Source organism: Marmota flaviventris, chromosome 11 (assembly GCF_047511675.1).
Source record: "Marmota flaviventris isolate mMarFla1 chromosome 11, mMarFla1.hap1, whole genome shotgun sequence".
Classification (NCBI taxonomy): domain Eukaryota; kingdom Metazoa; phylum Chordata; class Mammalia; order Rodentia; family Sciuridae; genus Marmota; species Marmota flaviventris.
This window is the reverse complement of record NC_092508.1, coordinates 78682064-78706718: the sequence shown is the minus strand read 5'-3', so window position 1 is coordinate 78706718 and position 24655 is coordinate 78682064. Positions and strand designations below refer to the sequence as shown.

Sequence of the window (24655 nt, the reverse complement as noted above, 5' to 3'; positions counted from 1 at the left end):
TTTGCTCTACCAAGCTCTCACTGACATGATGTGCTGCCTCACAAACCACAAATATGGGGCCAGCCAAACGTGGACTGAAACCATGAGACCAAATAAATCTTTCCTCCTTTAAGCTGATTTCTCAGGCATTTTGTCACAGTGATAGAAAACAGACTAACACAATCACACTAAGCAGTCACTGTATGTCACACACTATTATGAGAGCTTCAAATGAATTAGGTTGATCCATATGAAACCATGGAAGTGTTTTAGTCGAAAACTGTTGAATAGTGGCAATTATACAATGTCTCTATGAGGTAGATACTATTTTTTTTTTAAGTACTAGGGATTGAATTCAGGAGCCATTTAACACTGAGCTACACACCCAGATCTTTATCTTTTTTCTAAGTTGCCCAGGCTGGCCTTGAACTTGTGGTCCTCTTGCCTAAGCCTTCTATATCGCTGGGATTATAGGCAGGTGCCACTCTGCCCATAATACTATTATTATCCTATATTTAATTGGAAGAAATAAGGCACAGTGAGGGTAACCAAGGTTACCTGGCAAGTGGAACATAAGGTCAGATGGTTTCCCAAGAGCACTGAGGATACCTCAGGCAGGGAGGTATGATTGGTTTTGGAGCTGGAGAAGAAATACATACATTTTGGGGATGGAAATCAAGATTATTGACTTGAATCAAAAAAATGACAATTAAAGGTCTATGGACTACAGTTTCTATCAGATGAGTTGAGAACAAAAATGATGTCCTTTTCTTTCCTGAATTGGATAAGATGGGGAAGTCTGGACAGAAGGGAGAGAAAACTGGGACTAAGGCAGTTACTGTGAACCAGCTATGGTTATTGGTTATTGAAAGTAAAAATGAGGCATAGAAGGAGGTAACAGCTGGATACATGAGATAAAAAACAAATAAATAGAGAAGAACCTCAGGTGGGGGCGGGGAAGAGTATCTTAAAGATTTAGAGCTGACAGTAGGAGTAGGATTGGTAGGATAATCGTTTTGACTATTAGTTTTAAAATTAGTGTTAAGTGAATTTGAAAACATTACTGAAAGCATTCTACATAAGCCTTCAGTATAAAATGTTTAATATAAAATGTGAGTTCAGTAATAAGTCTTATATGAAACTACCATCTATTTTTTATATTGTGGAAAATGGCAGAAATGTTTGGGGATAAAATACATTATATTTGTTTCTCAATTTTCTCCAAAAATTTCCTAAGGATTTTTCATAATATTTTGTTTCTACTTAGAAACAAAGCAGAAGACTGATCTACCTATCTATTTATCCCTATCTATCTATCTATCTATCTATCTATCTGAAACTACTTTTTAGTAGAGTTTCTTTTGAGGGAAAACATGGAAGGCAGCATAAGAAAAAAGCACCCATTTCTGAATTCTGTTTATGGTTGGCTCGTTTACTCTATCTATCTATATCTATCTGTAGCAATATAGATTAACATTTTTAACTTAAGTTTTTAGCACATGACAAAATGTGATTGTTTGCATGGATTAAAAAAGACAAAATTCTTGACAAATAGTGTCCCCATTTGTTTTATAGAAGAGAAGAATCACAAGAAATTGAGGAAAGTTACCTCACTCGCAATTTCTCTGGAGGCTTTGGCGTGTTTGATTTCAATGGCATCTGCTCTTATGTCGTAGCCTTTCTGCTTGGCTTCGTCCCAGTCTTTTTGGTAGAGTTTCTATTGAGGGAAAACATGGAAAGTGGCATAAGAAAAAAAGCACCTACTTCTGAATTCTTTTTATTGTTGGTTGTTTACTTTATAGAGCATAGGATACTTTTAAAGCTAAACATCTAACTCTATTAATATTTGAATATTTATGCTCATCATAATATGGTATGTACTTGAAAATATTCCACTGCACAGGACACAGAAACTAAGAGTCAACGTAAAACCAGAGAATCTGTATCAAAGTACCAGACAAGACTGGATAAGATTTTTTTTCCTTATTTTGCCCTTTGATGCATCAGACGTGTTTGCTAAAGGTATAAGACATAGATATCATATGGACCCTGCTCTTCAAATATGACTAAAATTTCTTTTGACTTTCATATGGCTTTGAAATGTCAAACAAGAAAGTTCTGGGTCAATCAAAACAGACACTAATAAGATAACAGACACTGTTGAGAGTCAATGGAACATGACTAGGGTTCCACTGTTCCCAATGAACATATGAGAAATGGAGCCACAACCGCTGGATATAGGAAGATGTATCAAGATTGAAAGCAGATCACCAATAGGACTCAGGTATTCCAACTCCTGCAGTCCAGGCACCTAGCCATGTATCTATGCTAACATTTAAATGAGAATTTACATTCATTTGCTTTGGGAATGATAGCTAAAGAAAAAAAATCTAGCACTGAAAGCCATGAACATTTCTAAGGTAGGTAATTTTTCAATTATAACACACTCCACAAGCTGACTGACACTGTCCCACAAAGGCCTTTACAGTCCATATTTATAGCACTTACATTGCTAATTTGCAAGGCATTGATTTGGGCCTGCAGCATAACTGGTGTATCTGAAGGAATGTTGATGTTGGTTTTATCTTTATTCCAGGCTTCTTGATACAGCCTCTGTGGAGAGAAGGGAAATATTTAATTCAATGATAGAGAATGGACATTTGAAATATTAAGACTTAGTAACTATTTTATCTGGGAAAATGTTTCTAAAATATGTTTAGGATGGTTTATTTGATGTGAAAACTTGGCCAGGCAATGATACTCAGATATTTAGTCAAATATTATTCTGAATGTTTCTGTTAAAATAATTTTCAGATAAGATTCAGATTTATATCAGCAGTCTTTAAACAAAGCAGAGGACCCTCTATAATGGAGTGGGGGTCATCCAATCAATTGAAGGTCCTTGACAGTCTGATCTCCCCAAACAAGAAGGAATTCGGCCAGCAAACTGTCATTTGGTGGTGGTGATGGGGTGGGTACCTGGGATTGAACTCATGGGCACTCACCCACTGAGCCATATCCCCAGCCCTATTTTGTTTTTTATCTAGAGACAGGGTCTCATTGAGTTGCTTAGCACATAACCATTGCTGAGGCTGACTTTGAACTCTCAATCCTCCTGTCTCAGCCTCCTGAGCTACAGGGATTACAGGTGTGTGCCACTGCACCTGGCTCAGCAAACTGTCTTTGAACTTGAACTGCGGTCTTCCCTGGGTCTCAAATCTGCTGGTCTGCCTTGCAGATTTTGGAATTGCCAGTCTGCAATATTGCATGTATCAGTTCTTTAAAATCTCAGTCTCTCTGTGTGTTCATAAATACATTTATAAATACATTCGGTAGGATATGTTCCTTTAGGGAATCCTGACTCTCACAATGTTATACCATTTATTATATAACATTATATTACATGTCTTATTATTAATAGAATTATTTATTTCCCTGAATTATCATTGAGATAACTTAATAACTGAGTCACATCCCTAGCCCTCTTATGTTTCATTTTGAGACAGGGTCCTGCTAAGTTGCTTAGGGTCTTGCTAAGTTGCTGAGGCTGGCTTTGAACTTCAGATCCTTTTGTCTCAGCCTCCTGAGCTGCTGGGATTACAGGTTACACCACCACACTCGGCCTTATCATTGAGAGATATTTTTCATTTTATTGCTTCAAAGTATGTGTGTGGGAGGGGAAGGCACAATGTATTTGTCAGAGTTCTGCTTTTCACATGCCTTCACTAAACTAGTCCAGTGACTCTTGGATCTGCCCACCACTGTAATTCACTGAAGAGAGCTTGTACTTGCTTGGTTTCACTGCCATTATCTGAACACACAGTCCAGAAAGACAGAAGCTTGGTAGTACGATGATTCTTACCTCACTCATTTGCAGAGAATTGGCTTTTGCCAGGACAATTTCTGGAGTGTCAACAATGCAGGTGAATTTCAAATCTTCTGGTCGCGTCCTATAGAGTCTTTCATTCACAAGGTCCTGTGCACCCTTCACTCTGGTCATTTCTACGGAGCCTTCTGGCATCCAGCCGATGCCGCGTAGCCATTCCAGGTCTGCTTTATACACACTCTATAAAGACGGTAGAGAAATCATTGTTCCAAGTATTAGACATTCAGCCCTCAGTGGAAAAATAAAGTGGAGGGGGTGATGAGCACAGACAGTAGTTCTGAAAAAGTAAAACCTAAGATCTTGCATAAGATATATGTTGGTGACAAAAGTCATTTGTAAAACCAAAATTATTTCTACAAGCCACAAATAAGAAACACCTCTAATAAAGAATTTCATGATATAATTATTTGATATTTCTAAAAGTTTTAAAATTGGAAAAATTTTAAAGGAAAATTTTATTAAATCTTATTCCATTTTAATCCTATAATAACTGATCCAATGAAATACTATTTAGTGTTTTGGATCTGGCCTAACAGTGGCAATTATTTTAAAAACACCCAGATGCTTTATATTTGTGTGAAATATATCTTCATTGCTAGAAATTACAAATGACATAAGAAAACAGTTTTGAAACAAGGCCAGGAAATAAAGGACATGATTTCATCTCTCTATGCTTCCCATGAATGCCTAAATAGGGGTTTGTATTAATGTGAATAGTGTCTCCTCACCATGCCTGAGTTACACAGTGCATGACTATCTGTCCACTGAGGCATACTGGACAATTCGCAAATCTATGATATTCAGCCCTCAGTTCCTTCCTTCCCAAAGCACAAATCACTTACATCACTCTGCAGTTCATAGGCCTTCTTGGCTTGGATGATGTCGTTCTGATCAGGTAAGCAGGTCCAGTGGTGCAAGTAGTTGCGATAATCAATATCACTGACCAGAGTCTGGCATTTCTTGGCCAGCAAGATGCCCAACATGTCCACTGGGCTAGAGAACTTGGTCTTCCACTTCTGAAAGTCCTTTTTGTACTCAAGTTCACTGTTAATCTTCCCTGCATGTATGGCACACATAATCCTGGGATCATCTTCAATGCACTGGGCTCCAATATGGTGGCCTTTCTGTTTCTCATATGCTTCCTTGTATTTGTACTAAAATGCCAGAAATACAGATTTAGTTTGGAGACCATGCTCATGGGGAGAATTAAAGACAATATGAAATGGGTAAGAATTTTATACTTCAGACATTTTGACATCTCTGGGCAATTTTATGTTATTTTTTTATACTATAATAAAAATACTCATATATTTTCATTGGTGGGAACTTTCCCTGAAGCAACTCCAACTCAAGTTCCAAAAGTATTTTTCTTCTCTGTGACAATTAAAGGAAAGATCTTTCAAGGAAGCAGGACCGGAGGCATGTGGAAGCAATTACAAAGTGTGGTCCATTAGCCCAACTTTGGGTTATTCAGCACTGTGGGGACTCAGGGAGTTAGACGGAAGGTACTCACATCACTGGCAATGTCCCTAGAGGCCTTGGCACTTTTGATGGAAATAGCATCTTCTCTCAGATCATAGTCCTTCATCTTTGATTCATCCCACCCTTTGGTATAAAGTTTCTAGGTGGAAGAAAAACACACACACAAAATAAAAGTGTTTTAGGACGTTAATAGGCCAATTCTAGAGAAGAAATCATTAAGGTAGAAGAAGCATTCTAATGACTTCTAGAAAGGCATAGGGGACAATCAGGAAATCTCTTACTTGGCTGATATTGGCAGAATTGCTCTTTGCTAGCAGGATTTCTGGGGTGTCCGGCATCACATGGATGGAGGCTTTGTCAGCATCCCAAGCTTCTGTGTATAAATGCTACAGGAGGGTGGGGGGAAACAGAACCTTCTGTGAAATCCAGTTACTATCCAATTTAACTACAAAATCAATCCTGTTAAGGTTATTTGGAAGTAGGGGGAGGAAAAGGGTAGTGGAGAATAAAACAGGGCGATGTTTAAACACTACATAGCTGTTTCACAGCTAATATAAAGCTCTAATTATGAATTCTTTTAATCCAATGAATCACAAGCTTCCTCTTAGGATGTTGGAGGTAGAGCTTGGTGATAGAGCTATAATACAGTAGGAATCCCAAGACACCAGAGTCCATCTCAAGTTCAAACTCAACTTCACTCTAACTTGTGCAATCTTCAAAATGGTACAAAACTCCTCAAATTCCTCATCTCTAAGAGGGGGATATTTATATCTTCTTTGAATATTTTAAAGGATTAGCTGCATATATAAAATATCTGAGCCATAGTAGGTTCTTAAGTTTTGTTTTTTTTCTTTTGGTGTTTCCTACTGTTATTATCTTTGTGGTTGCTATTATGGAATGAAATAGTTTCTGGAGTTTTATAGCTCCAACTCTGAAGTCTGCTATTTGAGAGCCAATTTCCTATTCTGATTTGAGCACTCAATCTTACTACTGAATGATTAGAAAATGTTCAGGCCAGGCCAGAATTCAGTTAAGCTCAATTCAATCTAAAATGTGCATAAAGAATAAACAGATTGATAGAACTCTAGAGGACAAAAGTGATCATCTATCTTATGTAATGAAAGCAGAAATAGCAGCTCATTTGTTAAAGTGGATTTCTACAACCTAAGATGGAAAAACAACTAATTTGTGTTCTGGCACTACTATGAAACACCATGTTGCTTGGCTTATATTCTTTATTAGATGGACAGAGAAAACCAACAGCCTGAGTCTGCTCTGCCAAGGGGAGTGTTCAGGGAAAGGTAATGCATTCGTGGTATTGCTAGGTCCTGCTCAGGAGGGAATGTGCAGTACTCGGAGCAATTACTTGGGGCTTTGTTTTCACAGGCACACAGGGAATTAGAAGGCATGGTTTGAGACAGTGTAGAGATCCAACCTTCCAGAAGCCAAGCAGATACTTAGGTGAAGGCCTGCATGAGAATCAGGTCCATTCCACCTCCTTTCTCTGATGATCCTTGAGGGCATTTTCTACTCCATAAGCCAAGTTCATTATGATTCTGGCAACAGGAAGCAGCTGAGGGAGGACTCACCTTGCTCATTGTGAGGGCATTATTCTTTGCCAGGACAATTTCCGGGGTGTCTGTGATGCATGTGAATTTGAGCTGGTTTGCAGGCTGGCGGTATTTCCTGTCACTCAGGATTTCTCCAGCTCTCTTCACCTTCTCCACCTCAACAGAGCCAATGGGAACCCATCCAATGCCTCTCAGCCACTCAAGATCAGCCTTGTAAATAGCCTGAAAATGAAATAATGCCAAATATTTAGATATTACCTAATGATCCTGGTGCCAGAGCTTGATGTTTCTATTTATTTATGAATGAATGACAGGGTCTAACTGCCCAGGCTAGCCTTGAACTTGTGATCTTCCTGCTTTAGTCTCCCAAATTGCTGGGATTGCAGGCCTGTGCCACCACACACAGCTCAATCTTGATTAAACATATACAGACAATTTATAATTCTGAGACTTATTTGTGTACGTTTCTAGGAGATCCACAGGACTGCCTTACTTTATTGAGAATAGCTGGTCAAATGCCTTGTCTTTGATAGAAGTCAATATTAGCTGTTTTAAAGACCTATAAAATCTCTTTAATAGTGTTATTTCAGTGACACAAAACCACTTTAAGGAAATTACCACCTCCCTCCTGAAACAGGTTTTTATTCTCTGATGTGATTCTCCATACATACTTGTGTGGGAATAATACTCTATTAGAATTCAGTGGGTTCCTATCTTATGGACAGTAGCCCTCACAGCCAGCCATGTGATATATGCAAAGGATGAATGCCTGTGATCGACCATTTGTGAATTAATGTGTTTTTTGGGGAACAATAAAATATGGCATTTTTATTCATATGATTCTATGTGCATGCTTCTAAGTCAAAGAATACTCACCTTTTTACTTTAAGTTCCTTCTCTTGTCTTAGGATTTGAGTAAAAATGAATTTTATCCCTTTCATTTTCTTCCCTGAACTTAAATAATTGACTATAGAAGAATTTTTTTCATAAATAAGGGTAACAATTCTTATTGAATATTTTTTGGAAACATTTTTTAAAACAATGACACTATTTTTACTATTCTTCCAAGAGTGACTAGTCAGAGCCTGATCAAAACAAGGAGCTACAATACTCAAAAGATAGTACTTGAATCTATGGCACAAAATATTTATGAACCCCCTTTTAAGACTTTTAAACACATGGTTGAAGGATGTCAGAGTCACTCACATCACTCTGCAGGTCGTAGGCTTTCCGGGCCTGAATGACATCGTTCTGATCTGGAAGGCAGATCCATTCATGTAGAGGATGCCTATAGTCAATGTCACTCACAAGGATCTGGCATTTCTTGGCCAGCACCACCCCCAGCATGTCCACTGGGCTACTGAACTTGGTCTTCCACTTCTCAAAGTCCTTCTTGTACTCCCTGTCACTCTGGATCTTGGCCACATGGATGGACCACATCATCTTGGGGTCATCCTTAATGTTCCGGGCCCCAATGTGGTGGCCCAGCTGTTTGCGGTAGCCTTCCTTGTACTTGTACTGGAGAAAGAAAAGGAATATTAGTCTAATGATTAAAAATACACACTATTTCTTCATTTTACCCCCTCCCATCATGAGGAGAGAGGTGAATATCATCAACCCCATTTTATAAAGTAGGAACCTGAAGATCACATCACAAGTAGGGGGCAGGGCTGAGCCTAGAGGGAGAGCTTCTTGTTCCTAATATTTTTCCCTTTCTCTACACTATACTACCTGGTGTACCATTGTACTTCCTTAACAAGTAAAAATAAAACATCTTGTACAACCCAATGGGACATCTACTCCATGTTAGAATGCCTATAATTACAGCTATTTGGGAGGTCAAGGCAGGAGGATTGCAAGTTTGAGACCAGGCTGAGCAATTTGGTGAGACCCTGTCTCAAAATAAAAAGTAAAAAGGGTTGAGGATGTATCTCAGTGGTAAAGGGCCTCTGTTTCCAATCCCCAGTATCAAAAAACAAACAAAATGCATGTTTTTTTAAAAAATGTTTAACATTAATAATATTTTAGAACACCTTCCTTATTATTAGAATTGAAAGTGAAGTCCCTGGCCAATGATATATATCACATGTAAATAGTTTATGTGCCACAAGGAAAGATCTCTCTTATTTGACCTGTGAACATTAAACTTTCACCAACAGAGTCACATGCTGGGGTTAGGACTACTTTTAAAATCCAAGAATAACATCAAGATTCAATTTACTATGAGATGATCACAATGTGGGCTTCTCTAGCATAATAGCTGGAAAGTGTTTAAAAATAGAAGGAATGAAGTCCAAAGTACATAAGAATGTAAGTCTGAGGCATGGGCCCTTCCAGAAGTCTGGATCTTGCTCTGGGGAGGCCTGGTACACAGTGGGGTCAAGGATACCCTAAGGAGATGTTTTTCACATGAAGAAAAGGAGCAGAGACAAGAGACAAAAAGGTGCTGCAAAGAAACTTCACTTATTTCACAATTTATTCTTGCTAGGGGCATCTTAGTAAGAGAACATGGAGATATTCATCATTATTCTTCTTTCAGTGTCAAATAATAAATGGGCAGAAGTAGTGTGAAAGAGTTCACATTTATATTGATCAATTTACTTGAGGTATTAATATCTTTAATTTCACAAACCTCTGGGATGTTTGAGCATCTTAGATGCTCAATTCTTCAGGCTCAAAAAAAATCTATTTTTTACTTTTTTAAGAATATGTTTTTAGCAGATGTGGTGGCACACACCTATAATCCCAGCAGTTCAGGAGGCTGAGGCAGGAGGATCATGAATTCAAAGCCAGCCTCAGCAAAAGAGAGGCGCTAAGCAACTCAGTGAGACCCTGTCTCTAAATAAAATACAAAATCGGGCTGGGGATACAGCTCAGGGGTCAAGTGCCTCAAAGTTCAATCTCCTGTAACTCCCTCCCACCAAAGAGAATGTGTCTCTTTCTTGATGGATTAATAGGTACAACTGGTACATTATTTAGTGCCTAATTTCCTTTCCTCCTTTGTCATTTGCAACTTTGTGTGTGTGAGAATCATGAGAGGAAATTGAGATCTGTAAGGACAACTGAAATTCTGGTGAGAAAAATTCTAAAAGCTGCCATTTGTCAACATCTGTGAGTAAGAAATACTTCTTTCAAAACTTTCAACTTACATCACTAGCAATATCTCTTGAAGCCTTGGCTGCTTGGATTGGAATCGCATCCAGCCGCAGGTCACAGCCTTCCTTCCGAGACTCTTCCAAAGCAAGTTTATAGAGTTTCTGTGGAAAAGAGAGTCATTAGTCATCACTTTTTCATAAAAGATGAAGCTGCTTGTTTTGTTAACTTTTCTATCCTCATTAAACGACTGGAAAAAAATCCACAAAGTCAACTACTCAGATGGGTTTACAAACTATGCACAAGTTTTAAACTTTGGGATTTTGTTGACTGGTAAATTTCATAAATTTGTTGGTAAATCAGCATTTGGTTGCCAAAATTTTACTTTGATAAACAAGCACATGTGAAAACAACCATTTTCAGTTGTCATAATAAGTAAAGGATGGCCATCTTACTACTAAAGGAGGAAAAAGAATAGGGAGTGTTTAAAAATCCATATTTGATTTTACAAAAACTTCAATTTGTTGCTCTTATTGATTTTTTCATTGCTGTGGACTATCATCAGGTGTAGCTATCTGTGCAAGTACACTAAATGACAAACAGAATATATTAAAGCAGCAAAATAATACAGGGCATAATAACTTCCTGAGTTCCAACCTACTGTCTGCTTATTATAACTGTTGAATAAAACACAGCTGACCACAGTATCCATGAGGGTTTGTTCCACAAACTTCTCTTCTCCTCTGCCAAAATCCTTTGCTGCTCAAGTCCCTCATATAAAATGGCATAGATTTGCAATTAACTTACATCATCCAGGACACTTTAAATCATCTCTAGATTACTTATAACAGCTAATACAATGTAAATACCATGTAAATAGTTGTTGCATTATATTTTTTAGGGAACAAAAACAAAAGAAAAGTCTGTGTATGTTCAGTACAGATGCAATTTTATTTTCTTTTTTTGGTACCAGGTATTGAACCTAGTGGCATTTACTCAATGAGACATGCCCATCCCTTTGTTATATTTTTAATTAGATACAGGGTCTCAATAAGTTGCTTAGGGCCTCGATAAGTTGCTGAGGCTGGCTTTGAACCTACGATCCTCCTGCTTCAGCTTCCCAACATGCTGAGATTACAGGCATGGGCCACCATACCCAGCACAGATGCAAATTAAAAAACAAAACAAAACAAAACAGTATTGATCCATGATTGTTGAATCTACTGATGTGGAACCTGCAGATATGAGGGGCTGATTGATACACATACTGATATCTGTAGGGGAAAGTTATAACAGTGTGATTACCATTTTTTCCCTCCAAAGTACCCTATTTCTTAATACTTGTGCTCTAACTTTCTCTCCTTTCTGCTGACATGCCTGGGGCATCCTCTGCTCTCACATATACATTCATTTGCCCCAAGCATTATTAAATCAGTTACTTATTATGCTACTAAGTAATGTCATTTACTCCCTTTGTCACTCAGGCCTTGAAAGCAATAGCTCATCCTTCTTCTTTTCATGCAAGACCCAAACAACAAGGTCTTAAGATCATCACGACCTAAAGCTAGGTCTAATCAACCGGAACCAGAGGAAGGAAGAGAAGACATTTATGTCAGTTTCTTGCATATGTTGGAATTATTTTCTTTGGCATAAACACGTCACATTCTTTTTTTTATGACAGTTGGCAGAGCTGATCACAGGCTATGCTGTGGGCCAGTGATGAAGCATGATAACCTGGCAATCTTGCTATTATCCCAAAGCCCAGAGCTGCAGCACTGCTGAAAGCATATAATCCTTCTTTCAGTGTTTGGTTCAACGAACAAATATCAGTCACTGTGGCAATGATAACAACGATGCCAGGAAAATTCTTTTGATACTAGAAGAGTTTATTTTTCTTCTTTTGTTTTTTTAAGAAATGTGTATACGTATGTCTTAATTTCTCTATGTAGTTGTTTGCTTTCAAACAAGCAAAACACTGACTTTCCTTGGTGTATCTTAAGCTGAATTATTCTCCTTTTCTTGGACTGGACTACCTGAGTTTATTCTCCCATAATTAGGAAAGCATTTTTAAAGTTACTTCTGAAAAGAAATTTTAAGGCTTACACTAAAAACTATTTTGACTGAGACAGAAAAAAAAGAGGGCTGGGGTTGTGGCTCAGTGGTAGAGAGCTTGCCTGGCATGTGTGAGGCCCTGGATTGGATCCTCAGCATCGCATATAAATAAATATAAAATAAAAAATCCACTGACAACTAAAAAATGTTTAAAAAAAGAGTGTAATTACTGTTAGGCTATTTCTCCATGAGGCAGCAAAGATTTTCTCCCATTTCGTAGGTTCTCTCTTCCTATTCTTAATTATTTACTGTACAGAAGCTTTTTAATTTGATGCCATCCCATTTACTAACTCTCAGCATTATTTCCTGAGCTTTAGGGTTCCTACGGAAAAAGTCTGTGCCTATATGTTGGAGTGTTCACCTTACATTTTCTTCTAGGAGTGGCATAGTTTCTGGCCTAACTCCAAGGTCTTTGATCCATTTTGAGTTGATTTTTGTGTAGGTAAGGGTCTAGTTTTATTCTTCTACATAGGGATAACCAGCACCATTTGTTAACAAGACTGACTTTTCTCCAATGTATATTTTTGGCACTTTTGTCAGGATCAAATGACTGTGGATACATGGGGTTTTCTGTCTTCTATCCTATACCATTGTTCTATGTATATTTTTAAGCCACTACCATACAGTATAATTTCAAGTCAGGTACTGTGATGCTTCCAATATTGCTTTTATCACTTGGAATTGCTTTGGCTATTCTAGGTCTTTTAGTCTTCCAAATGAATTTTCGAACTTGTTTTCTTCTAGTTCTAGGAAGAATGCCATTGGTATTTTGATGGGAATTGCATAGAATCTGTATATTGCTTTTGGTAGTATGGCCACTTTAACAATATTAATTCTGCCTATCCATGAACATGGGAAGTCTTTCCATCTTCTTGTCTCTTCAGTTTGCTTCTTTGATGTTCTATAGTTCTCACTGTAGAGGTTTTTACCTCCTTGGTTTATTTATTCCTAGGGTTCTTTGTTTTGTTTTGCCTTTGTTTTGAGGCTATTGTGAATGGAATTGTTTTCCTGATCTCTTTCTCAGCTGATTCATTATTGGAATATAGGAAAGCTATTGATTTCTGTATGTGGATTCTGTAACCTGTTACTTAACTGAATTTGTTTATTAGCTCTAGTTGTCTTTTGGTGGAGCTATTTCTTTCTCCTAAATATAGGATCATATCATCTGCAAACAGTGATAATCTTCCTTTCCTATTTTTATCCCTTTTATTTCCTTCTTCTTCCTTAATTGCTCTGGCAAGAACATCTAGTTCATACACATTCTATTTCCTGATAGGCTGCCCTCCATTATGGACCTACCACACGATGTAAAATTGAACCAAGGGAGAACTCTCTCAATGACAATGTTGGTTTGGAATATGTATAAGTTAGTCAAAACATTTCACTAAGAGCTGGAGGCATGGTGGTACAGGCTTCTAATCCCATCCACTTGGGAGGCTGAAGTAGAAAATTGCAGATTTGAGACTTCACAATTTAGCAAGACCCTGTCTCAAAATTTAAAAAAATCTAAAAGCTGGGTATATAGTTCAGTGATTAAGCACTTCCTCACCATACGTGAAGATCTGAGTTCAAACCTCAGTACCAAAAAGAAAAAAAAAAGAACAAAACAAAAGGAAACAAAAATATTCCACTAATGAAACAGATACTATAGTTCATCACAGAAACACAGATACTCACATCACTGTAGTTTATTCGGTTGAGTTTGGCCAGCATGATTTCTGGTGTATCAGGCATGACATGGATTGTTTTCTTGTCATTATCCCAGGCTTCAGTATACAAGCGCTTTAAAAGAAAATAAAAAAAAATTATTTTGGTGTTCATAAACATTTTTTTCTTTTGATTATATGCCAGTCATCTCTCTTGAATGCAAAGCAGAAACAAAACTTAATAAGCTGTATATAAACTCCTGCTTTTGTTTTTCATTAAAATTCCTTAAATAATTTAACTGTTAAAAAATTTTAACAGTTCTAAAAAGTATGTTTGGGTTGCAGTATTTAAATATCTGTAAAGCATTATGAATATTTTGCAGCACAGTGTTTTTAATATCAGTTTCATGGTTTGAAGTAGCACTGAGCAACCATGGTATGTATTATAGTGAAAAATCATTTTAAAAGGTGTTATAAATCTCATGGTAATCTCTGAAATATAAAAACATATCAGACTTTTTACCTAGTCCTAGGGTAACTTCTCAGCTCTGACAGTGAGGACCAAAGACTCACCTTATTCATATTTAAAGCATTGTTCTTTGCCAGCACCTGCTCCGGTGAGTCAGTTATACTGGTGAATTTCAGGGTGTCTGGACGCTGACGATAGATATTATCACTCAGTATCTCTGTGGCCCTCTTGGCTTTAATCACTTCCAAGGAACCAATTGGAACCCAGCCGATACCTTTCATCCATTCCAGGTCGGACTTATACAAATTCTGAAGATCAATTGATTAAAAAAAAAAACCACAAATTTATTAGTTTTTTATCATTTATTAGTGTTTTGACTTCATAGTCACAAAATGGATCATACCAGGGAAATGAAAGGTACTATTCAACAGATAAAGAGGCCAGCATCCTCAATTAGCAGTCACTCGCTCATAAGGATATTCTTTTCCTGATCATTCTTTGGTACAGAGGATTACATTAAGAATGACGATTTTTTTTTCAAAAAAAAATACATTGTTCTGCCCTTGAGAGAATTACAAGATTTTTTTTTCCCAGGAGGAATGTTCTTTTAATATTAAAAAAAAAGTGTGGTAATAGGTCCAAATAAAACCACACATTCAGACCAATGGCATGGGATTATTGACACCATAAACTCTTGCTTTAGTTTTCATCTTTAAAAATGAGGTACATAAAGGGAATGTGGTATTGGGTGTTCATCTAATTAGTCATTTTATTTTTTACTTTCAATAGGACACACTGAATATTAACAAGTATTAGATGACTTGCTTTGAAAAAAAGTAAGAATGTCTTATTTCCTTATTTCCATCAGGAAATGTTAAGACTTGAATGTTTATTAAAGTGATTTAGTACAACGTACTTTTCTTCCCACTCTCTCCATATTACACTCTAATATCAGTACTCACACACATTTCCACCTCTCTACCCAAAAGTTGATAGTGATATTATTATTATTATTATTATTATTATTATTATTATTATTATTATTATTTGGTACTAGCAATTGAACATAGGGGTGTTTTACCATTGAGCCACATCCCCATTCCCTTTTACATTTTATTTTGACACAGGGTCTCACAAAGTTGCTTAGGACCTCACTAAGTTGCTGAGACTGACTTTGAACTTGTGATCCTCCCGCCTCAGACTCTGAATTTCTGGGATTACATGAATTTCTGGGATTACCATGTTCGGCTGCTAGTGATCCGTTTATTTATTTATTTATGCACACATACATACCAGGGATCAAACCCAGGGTCACTTAACCACTGAGCCACTTCCCCATCCCTTTTTAATATTTTATTAAGTTACTTAGGGCCTCACTAAGTTGCTGGGACTGGCTTTGAACTCATGATCCTCCTTCCTCAGCCTCCCAAGATGCTGGGATTACAGTTGTGCACCACTGTGCCCAGCTAGTGATTTATTTTTGAGGGTTAAGTTTCATCTAACTCAGACAAAGTATTCCTGAATCACTAGGATATACTCTTGTATAGAATTGATACTATTGATTTCCTCTTATATATAACTTTTAGAGAGGAAAACAAACTATAGTACTTCTAGCTGGAAACTCCTTCAGAGCATTCAACTGCATGTTGTTTGAAATATATAAATTCCAGTCCATTGGCACTAATTGGAACCCACAGACATGTTCCAGATCTGCTTTTGACATACAGAGGCAACAGCAGGGATACTCACATCGCTCTGGAGGTCATAGGCTTTCCGGGCATGAATGATGTCATTCTGGTCAGGCAGGCAGGTCCATTCATGCAGAGGGTGTTTATAGTCCACATCACTGACCAAGGTCTGACATTTCTTGGCCAAAACAATACCAAGCATGTCCACTGGGCTGCTGTACCTTGTCTTGTATTTCTCAAATTCTTTCTTATACTCACGGTCACTCTGCACTTTGGCAATGTGGAGGGACCACATTATCTTGGGATCATCATGGACGGCTCGGGCACCAATGTGGTGACCCAACTGCTTACGGTAGGCTTCTTTGTATTTGTACTGAAAGAGAGAACCCAACATATGAGGAGGTGGCACCAAAGGTGATCCCTGCTATTCTTTCTGTGAAATCCTCAAGTTAACAGGGGGTTTCCTCAAATGAGCTGCTCTGATGCTGCATATGGGCCCACTTAGGTCCAAAGAAGAAGGAGCTACGCTTAAAGTCTCCACAGAAGGACCCCTGACAATTCCTCTATATTTGCTATGGTGTCAAAAGTGATAAAAGATGAACACTGAGTGAGCCCAATTAGAATGACAAGTCATGATAGCACCTTGGAAGTCCTCATGTGAGTCACTCCATCTGAGAGAACAACTGGGGTGCATGTTTAGCTGGTTTAAAATTTTTATAGAAATTATTTTTTTTAAGAAATTAAACTAAATTTTTATAGAGAAACAGTTTCCTTTTCACAAATAATCCAGAAGGGGTAGTTTAAAAATGGGCAATTTTATTTAATGGACATAGTTTCAGTTTTGCAAGATGAAAAATGATGAAGATCTATGTTCAACAATATGAATACATTGAATGCTGTGCAATTGTATACTTGAAAATGGTTTAGATGGTAAATTTTATGTAGGTTTTGTTTTTTTTTCTTCTTTTCTTCTTTTTTTTTGCCCACAATTTAAAAATTTTAAAAACCTATAAGAACGAATAATTTTTTCTACTCTTGGATAAATTTTAAAGATGTCCAGGAACATGTTGTTCTTAAAGTAAAAAAAAAAAAATTGATCCTGTAGACCCCACAGTATGAAGATTTCTAGCCGCTTTGCTATCCTATGTCCTCCCTCCTGTGGGCTCTCGAGAACTCAGGTAAACCTGCTTCTTTTCTGTCACTTTTGCCTTGGGTGTACCCAGAAGAGAATTCATTAGGTTTTATGAGTAGCTCAACATGTCCAACTGACTTTAAGTGAGGCATTCATTCCTAGCAAGCAAAGAGGAAAAGATGATAGTCAAAGGAACCACATTCCAATCTAGGCTTGGACACTATGAGGGTTGTGACCCTAGGGAAGTCACCTATAGTCTCAAGTCCCAATTTATATGATCATGCATTTGAGGGCATTATGATGGACAATGACTAAAGAGACATCCTGCTATATTCCAAGAACACAATCCCCCATGCAGGTGACCGGCCTAATGGGACCCATGTCAGGACTCGATCAGCTCTTACATCACTGGCAATGTCCCGGGAGGCCTTGGCAGCCACAATGGGAATGGCATCGCTTCGTAAGTCATAGCCTTCTTTCTTGGCTTCTTCCATGGCCTGGCGATAGAGGCTCTGAGGGGAGAGATACAGAACTCACAGTCACTCTGAAACTGTGATTTTTGTCAAAAGAATGGATATAGAACTACACTGGTATATTCAGCTTTAAATTAAAAAAAAAAAAAGACCTCTTTATTTTACCAGTTTTTGAAACAATTAAGTGGAAATTCCACATTCAGCAAATTTTAACATCACAACTTCTCTTTGTACAAATCTTCATAGATTTTTATACATTAAATCAATAGCTCTTAAATGTGTTTATGTTGTTCAGCACTTGCTCTAAATGAAACGACCAAGAAATACTGATTCAGCTCCAAATCTGAATTAAGAATAACTTTACTAGCAGCCAATATGGTTATATAATAATATATATCATCACTACTTGAGCATGGTGTCCCTGATAAGAAATGAATGAAGGATGAATTGCTGTTTCTCAATTTCTATGCTAATATTTTCTCTTCTCTTATTTGTGTTAACTGTTGGAAATTGTTAGCGGATGTGGGGATAGAGGGTTCCAAAGATTTATAAGTCAAAAGTACAAAAATGATAAAATTCTTATTTCTTTTTCTTTGAATGGAGAAACCACCACCACCATTCAGCCCTGGCGGGACAGATACACAGAAGGCAAAATGTAGGTGTTCCATGGGAGCACAGTTTGACAACCATACTTTAAATAAATTATCCATACTAATAGTCTTTAGCCATTTTTGTCAGTTTCTTTGTTTACACGAATTTTAATTAATTCTATATCCTCAAAACATGAAATTTAAAACAACTGCTAGTACTGGTATTCAATAAGTCAAAATGAAATGCATTTTGGTAAACTATTTTTAAACATAAAAAGTAAAAATTTATTGGCTCTTTTAACAAGATATTTGTGACTTATCACAGTTTGACTCAAACAGATCTTGTCGGGCACTACTGAATTAAATTGGCAAAGTTTTGTTTTAGTATTCTCTGACAGATAACACAGTACCTACTGGGGCAGATATTCCTTTCTTTCTTTTTCTTCTTTTTATAATTAAATCTTTATATAACAATACTTGGTCGAATATTTAAATGTATGTTTCAATATTTTTAAATGTGCATTTCCCTTTTCGTGAAAAATTTTGAACCTACAGAAAAGTTGTAAGAATGGGAAAAGGAACATCCACAACTAACCACTTCTTTAATATTTGCCATTTGTTTGCATTCTCTCCCTCCCTCTTTATGTGTGTATATATTGTGTATATTTTTCTTTTATTATTTTCAATTGTTGAACCAATTAAGAGAAAATTAATTGGTTCTCACAGAATTCACATTCACTCCAAAACTGTAATAAGGTCAAAAGAATGGATATAAAACTTTGGATGAAGAACTACATAGTATATTTATTTAATTTAAAGCTAATGACCTCATGATAACTTTACCTAAAATGCTTCACCATGTATCTCTCTCCAAAGACTAAAAATAGTTTTATATAATCCCAATATATTTATCCAATGCCAGAAATTTAATACTGATGCAATATCATTGTCCAATATATAGGATCATTCAAATTTCAACTATCCCAATAAAATCCTTTATAGAATGTTATTTTTCTCTCCAGAATTAAATTCAAGATCATGAGTTGCATTTTTTTTTTTTTTTGTCTAGTTTCTCTCCTCACCTTTAAACTGTGCCTTTTTTATTTTAAAGTGAAAGAAGAGTGACTATGAAAAAGGAAATGGAACACCACTCAAGGGCAGGGGCATTCCCAGGCAGGGAGTACATACAGAAGTTGAAGCTTTGTTAACTCCTTGCTTACACTCAGCCATGCAAGCGTGCCCCTTAGAAAACCTTTGTCAAACTCAAAGGTAACTGAGGTTGGAAGGCAGCTCATCCCTATACCCAATACAGAGACACATACTCACATCAGCCTACAATTGAACTATTTAATCTTTCTTTCTCATTTCCTCTATGATAGAGATTTATTGAGTCAGTTAAAGTAGACATAGAAGTAGTAGATGGTTCTGGGAAATGATTTAGAAATCGCTTATGGCTTTAAAGGAAAAACAATGATCTATAATTCTTTTAGATCCTTCTTTCTACCTTACCTTGTTCAACATACTTTTCAATTGTTTAGGCCATGTAAAGACAAAATTTTAAATGTAAGGATAGTTTTTTGAAAGTGTGGCAGAAATAGTTGTTTCGTAATTTTCAAATTGAATTAAGAATACTGTACCAATATCTGAATTTTAAATATGATGGAGAAGCATTAATATTTAAATGGCTTAAGGGTCTTAGATGTTATTCTTTGTTTATAACATGGATCAGCAAGATGTGACAGTTTACATTCTTTTTAAGATGAGATTTCATAAGGAAAAGCTAAGTAAAAATAAGAATAAATTTAATATTTTTAAGATAATATACAAAGGGTTAGTTTTTTGTCATTGTTGTTTGTTTGTTCTTAGTTTTAGGTGGACACAATGTTTTTATTTTATTTTTATGTGGAGCTGAGGATGGAATCCAGCGCCTCACGCGTGCTAGGTGAGTGCTCTATCAGTTGAGCCCCAAGCCCAGCCTCAGAGGGTTAGTTTTTTTGAAAATTTTCTAGAAGTATTTCTTTTATAACTAAAGAATCAAATACTTTATCTATCATGTTTTTCCATGGTAATGGGGGAAAATGTGCTTAAATCATCTTTTTGCATTAGATCAAACGGATTTCTTGAATACACCCAACATTCTAAAAAGATGTAGTACTTCAAAGAAGAGAACGCCTTTCATTATCACCAAGGCTACATTTTAAAGTTTGGTAGGTCACTTACCCAAGAGAATTAGAATAGGTAAATGAGAATCTAAGGGAAATGAGTAAGATGTGTTTGCTTTGTTTTATATTTCTGGAGTAAAGTATGGGATGAAATTACCCTTGGTCACAGATTGAGCAGAAGTTCAAGTTCACCACTCCGAAATCTACTTTTGAGAAAACAGTTCTTACAGAATTAATATATTTTTGCAATCTCAGGAGATCCAGCTGAAATTTTTAGAATTAAAAATAGCCCAATATCCTCTCACCAACTTTCACTCACCTCAGTAAAAAGGAGAGGTTTGTGAGATGCACTTACAATCTGGGATAGAAGCTAAACTTCATTTGCCTAGCTAAGATAAAGCTCCCAGAGAAGGTAGCCCAACAGAGAAGCTCTGTGGCCAAGAGAAAATGGCTCATTTGAAAATGAGTACAGCCAAGTTCAATCAAATACTTGTGATCACTCTCCTCAGAGTGATTTTTGGACGGTGGGGGAGTCAAGATTTAACCCAGGGGTACTTTACCATTAAGCTACATCTCCAGCCCTTTTTTATTTTGAGACAGGGACTCAGTAAGTTGCTGAGGCTAGCTTAGAACTTTCAATCCTCCTGACTCAGCCTCCTAAGTCTCTGGGATTACAGACATCTGCAACCGCACCCAGCTCAGGTCTTTTTATGATGCTGGAGGAAGTGAAGTTATATCCACTTCATTTTACTTGTCCTGTTATTTGATATAAACATGCCTCCTTTTTAGCTTTATATAATTATAGACTAAAGGATAATAAAAATAATTCTTCATCTGGTAAAGGTAAAATAATTATCTCAATCAAGTCTTGAGACTAACTGTTTAAATTTTCCAGTGATCTCAAACTGAAAAGTTTGTCTTCATGTTTTTTTTTTTTTAAATATACTTAACCATATAAGAAATCAGTATTCTTGAATCAACCAGATTAATTATCGACTTAGGCAAGAGCAATTGAGCAAAAGACTATGCAACAGGATTTCAGAACTGAAAGATGTGTGATTACAAGTTTAGCAAGGCTGGAGTAGCTCATGAAAGAATGTAGTTTATTATCCTCAGGCAATTTTGAAATGGGTGAGTTTGAGAATTCTCATTTCACTTCTTATAAATAAATGTCATCATTTTGAGCATGTCATATGTCCAATTTTCAGGTGACATTAGAGTAAAGGAGAGAAATTCAAGCTTATGAATTAAGCAATTATTTTACACCTGGCTTTACTGGGCATTTATATATCTTACCTCATTGAGTCACCACAAAAAAATTTCAAGATAGGGATTTTTATCCCATTTTACAGGTAAAATAAACAAAAACCAACAAACATGCAGAACAAATTTTGAAGGAAGTTCTAATTTGATAAATAGCAATAATTATTTTAAATAAAACTTAATATTTCAGACATTAATAGTTGACTGTGAGGATTTTTCCCTCCTGAGATATTTTGTGCTTATTTATTTTTCTATCTACCTATTTTATAATGATATGTACAGTCAAGGTAGGATAATGAGCATAAAATACAATACTGAACTAATTAGCCTGCTTCATGATATGACATTTCTATATCAGCAAAAACCAATGTGTTCAGAGGAAGAAAATAAAACAAATGGTCTCACCTCACTATAATTTATTTTATTTTGTCTTGCCAGCATAATTTCAGGTGTATCAGGCATAATATGGACTTGGGTCTTATCTTTGTCCCAGGCTTCTGTGTATAAACGCTGTGAAGGATAAAAAGGTTGATGAATTAGAAAAACAAAGTTTTGGTTTTTTTTTTTTTTTTTTTTTGTAAATGGTTTTCATTTAAGAGATAGTGATAAAACTTAAAGCCAGTCTCCCTGGTATCTCAACAGTGTACAGTATGTTAACACCCTTCAATCTCTTTGGTTTTACAGAGTATTCATTATAACTAAATATAAATGTATACATAAATACCATTAACACACACATGTTACCAGGTTCCCCACACTCCAATTAAATTAAAATTAGGCATTTCCCAAGTATATGTACACATCTGTGTGTGACTATATTATATTCTTCCTACGGTTTTGTTTTTCTTCATTTATTAATTGCAAATGTGCCTAAGTATGTCATGTTTAGAATTTCTTTTAATGAATGATATAAAGATTTGCATCTAATTTATCTTCTCTATGTTTATCTGGGTAGGCACCCAGCAAAATAGGAATTTTATTAGAAGGTTATATACCAAACAATATATAACTCTCATCAACTTCAAAGAATTTGAACCCCCAAACAGCTGTCCCATTTTTAACTCTATTTTATGAGTAATATCAAAGCAGAATTCCTATCATATATATGTGGGATTCTTATATAAGAGAATACAAAACTCAAACACATCACTATAGTTTGGATAGTAATTTAATTGGATAAAACAAAAAAAAAGATCAACTTAAAAATCATAGGTATTCTAAATGACATTCCATCCTGTTCATTTCCCCTCAAATTGGGGGCTCACCTTGTTCATGTTGATGGCATTGTTCTTGGCCAGCACCTGCTCCGGAGAATCTGTCACACTGGTGAACTTCAGCTTGTCTGGAGGCTGGCGGTAGATGTTATCACTCAGTATCTCTGCAGCTCTCTTGCACTTGACCACATCCACAGACCCAATGGGGACCCAGCCAATGCCTCTTAACCACTGGAGATCAGACTTATAAACATTCTGAAGAAATCAAACACATAAGCAAGTATTATTAAAGTTGTTATGACACTTGATTTCCAAAGCCAGAGGGGCAGGGGAGAAACACAGAAAAACATTGGTATATAAAATTTTATATCTCTATCTGTTAAAATATAAAGGAAAATTAGAGACATTTTATGGTATTATATAATCTATTTTTAAAAAAGTAATGGACACTTGAAAAAATGAGGAACAGAGACAAAAAACATCATCCTCCAAGGTTTCTATCAAATATGAGACCTTTGTCTACGTGTTAATATGCATTGCTCCCATAAATGCAGTTACCATGGCTCTCAGACACTCACATCGCTCTGGAGGTCATAGGCCTGCCGAGCATGGATGACATCATTCTGGTCAGGCAGGCATGTCCACTGGTGGAGGTAGTTTCTGTAGTCCACGTCACTCACTAAGGTCTGGCACTTCTTGGCCAGCACCACCCCCAGCATGTCCACTGGGCTGCTGAACTTGGTCTTCCACTTCTCAAAGTCCTTCTTGTACTCCCTGTCACTCTGGATTTTGGCCACGTGCATGGACCACATCATCTTGGGGTCATCTTTAATATTCCGGGCTCCAATGTGGTGGCCCAGCTGTCTGCGGTAGCCATCTTTGTATTTGTACTGAAATAAAAATGGTGGTTTCAAAAATAAAAATGAGAAGAAACTTTTTAGTTTGAGTTCATCCCATTTATTGTTTCTTGATTTTAATTTTTGTGCCAAAGGAGTCTTATTAATGAAGCAAATCTTGGGAGCAAATCTTTACTCCTCACACATCAGATAGAGCACTAATCTCTAAGGTATATAAAGAACTCAAAAAGCTAAGAATCAAAAAAACAAATAATCCAATCAATAAATGGGCCAAGTACCTGAAGAGACACTTCTCAGAAGATGATATACAATCAATCAACAAATGTATGAAAAATGTTCATCATTGCTAGCAATTAGAAAAATGCAAATCAAACTACTCTAAGATTTCATCTCACTTCAGTCAGAATGGCAGCTATTGTCAATACAAATAATAATAAGTGTTTGTGAGGATGTGGGGGAAAAGGTACACTCATACACTGCTGGTAGGACTGCAAATTGGTGCATCCAATGTGGAAAGCAGTCTGGAGATTTCTTGGAAAACTGGGAATGGAACTACCATTTAATCCAGCTATCCCTCTCCTCGGTCTATACCCAAAGGACTTAAAAATAGCATACTACAGGGACACAGCCACATCAATGTTCATAGTAGCACAATTCACAATAGATAAACTGTGGAACCAACCTAGATGCCCTTCAATAGATGAATGGATAAAAAAAATGTGGCATATATACAAAATGGAATTTTGTTCAGCAATAAAAGACAATAAAATCATGGCATTTGCAGGTAAATGGATGGAGTTAGAGAAGATAATGCTAAGTGAAGTTAGCCAATCCCACAAAAACAAATGCCAAATGCTTTCTCCGATATAAAGAGGCTGATTCATAGTGGGGTAGGGAGAGGGAGCATGGGAGGAATAGACAAACTCTAGATAGGGCAGAAGGGTGGAAGGGGAAAGAAGGGGGCAAGAGGTTAGAAATGATGGTGCAATGTGACATCATTATCCAAAGTACATGTATGAAGACATGAATTGGTGTGAA

The 24655-nt window shown here is 36.6% G+C and overlaps 1 protein-coding gene across 1 annotated transcript in view; it reads right to left on the bottom strand.

The window, feature by feature from the left end:
* Neb (nebulin) overlaps positions 1 to 24655 on the bottom strand; it is a 200339-nt gene that overhangs the window by 86092 nt on the left and 89592 nt on the right. The window contains exons 66-75 of the mRNA XM_071619399.1: positions 17463 to 17570; positions 15988 to 16299; positions 14343 to 14546; positions 13801 to 13905; positions 10068 to 10175; positions 8125 to 8436; positions 6937 to 7140; positions 5629 to 5733; positions 5379 to 5486; positions 4708 to 5019 (exon numbers count right to left, since the gene is read on the bottom strand). Coding sequence (XP_071475500.1) covers positions 4708 to 5019; positions 5379 to 5486; positions 5629 to 5733; positions 6937 to 7140; positions 8125 to 8436; positions 10068 to 10175; positions 13801 to 13905; positions 14343 to 14546; positions 15988 to 16299; positions 17463 to 17570 — 1878 coding nt within the window. The remainder of the gene's footprint in view (positions 1 to 4707; positions 5020 to 5378; positions 5487 to 5628; positions 5734 to 6936; positions 7141 to 8124; positions 8437 to 10067; positions 10176 to 13800; positions 13906 to 14342; positions 14547 to 15987; positions 16300 to 17462; positions 17571 to 24655) is intronic.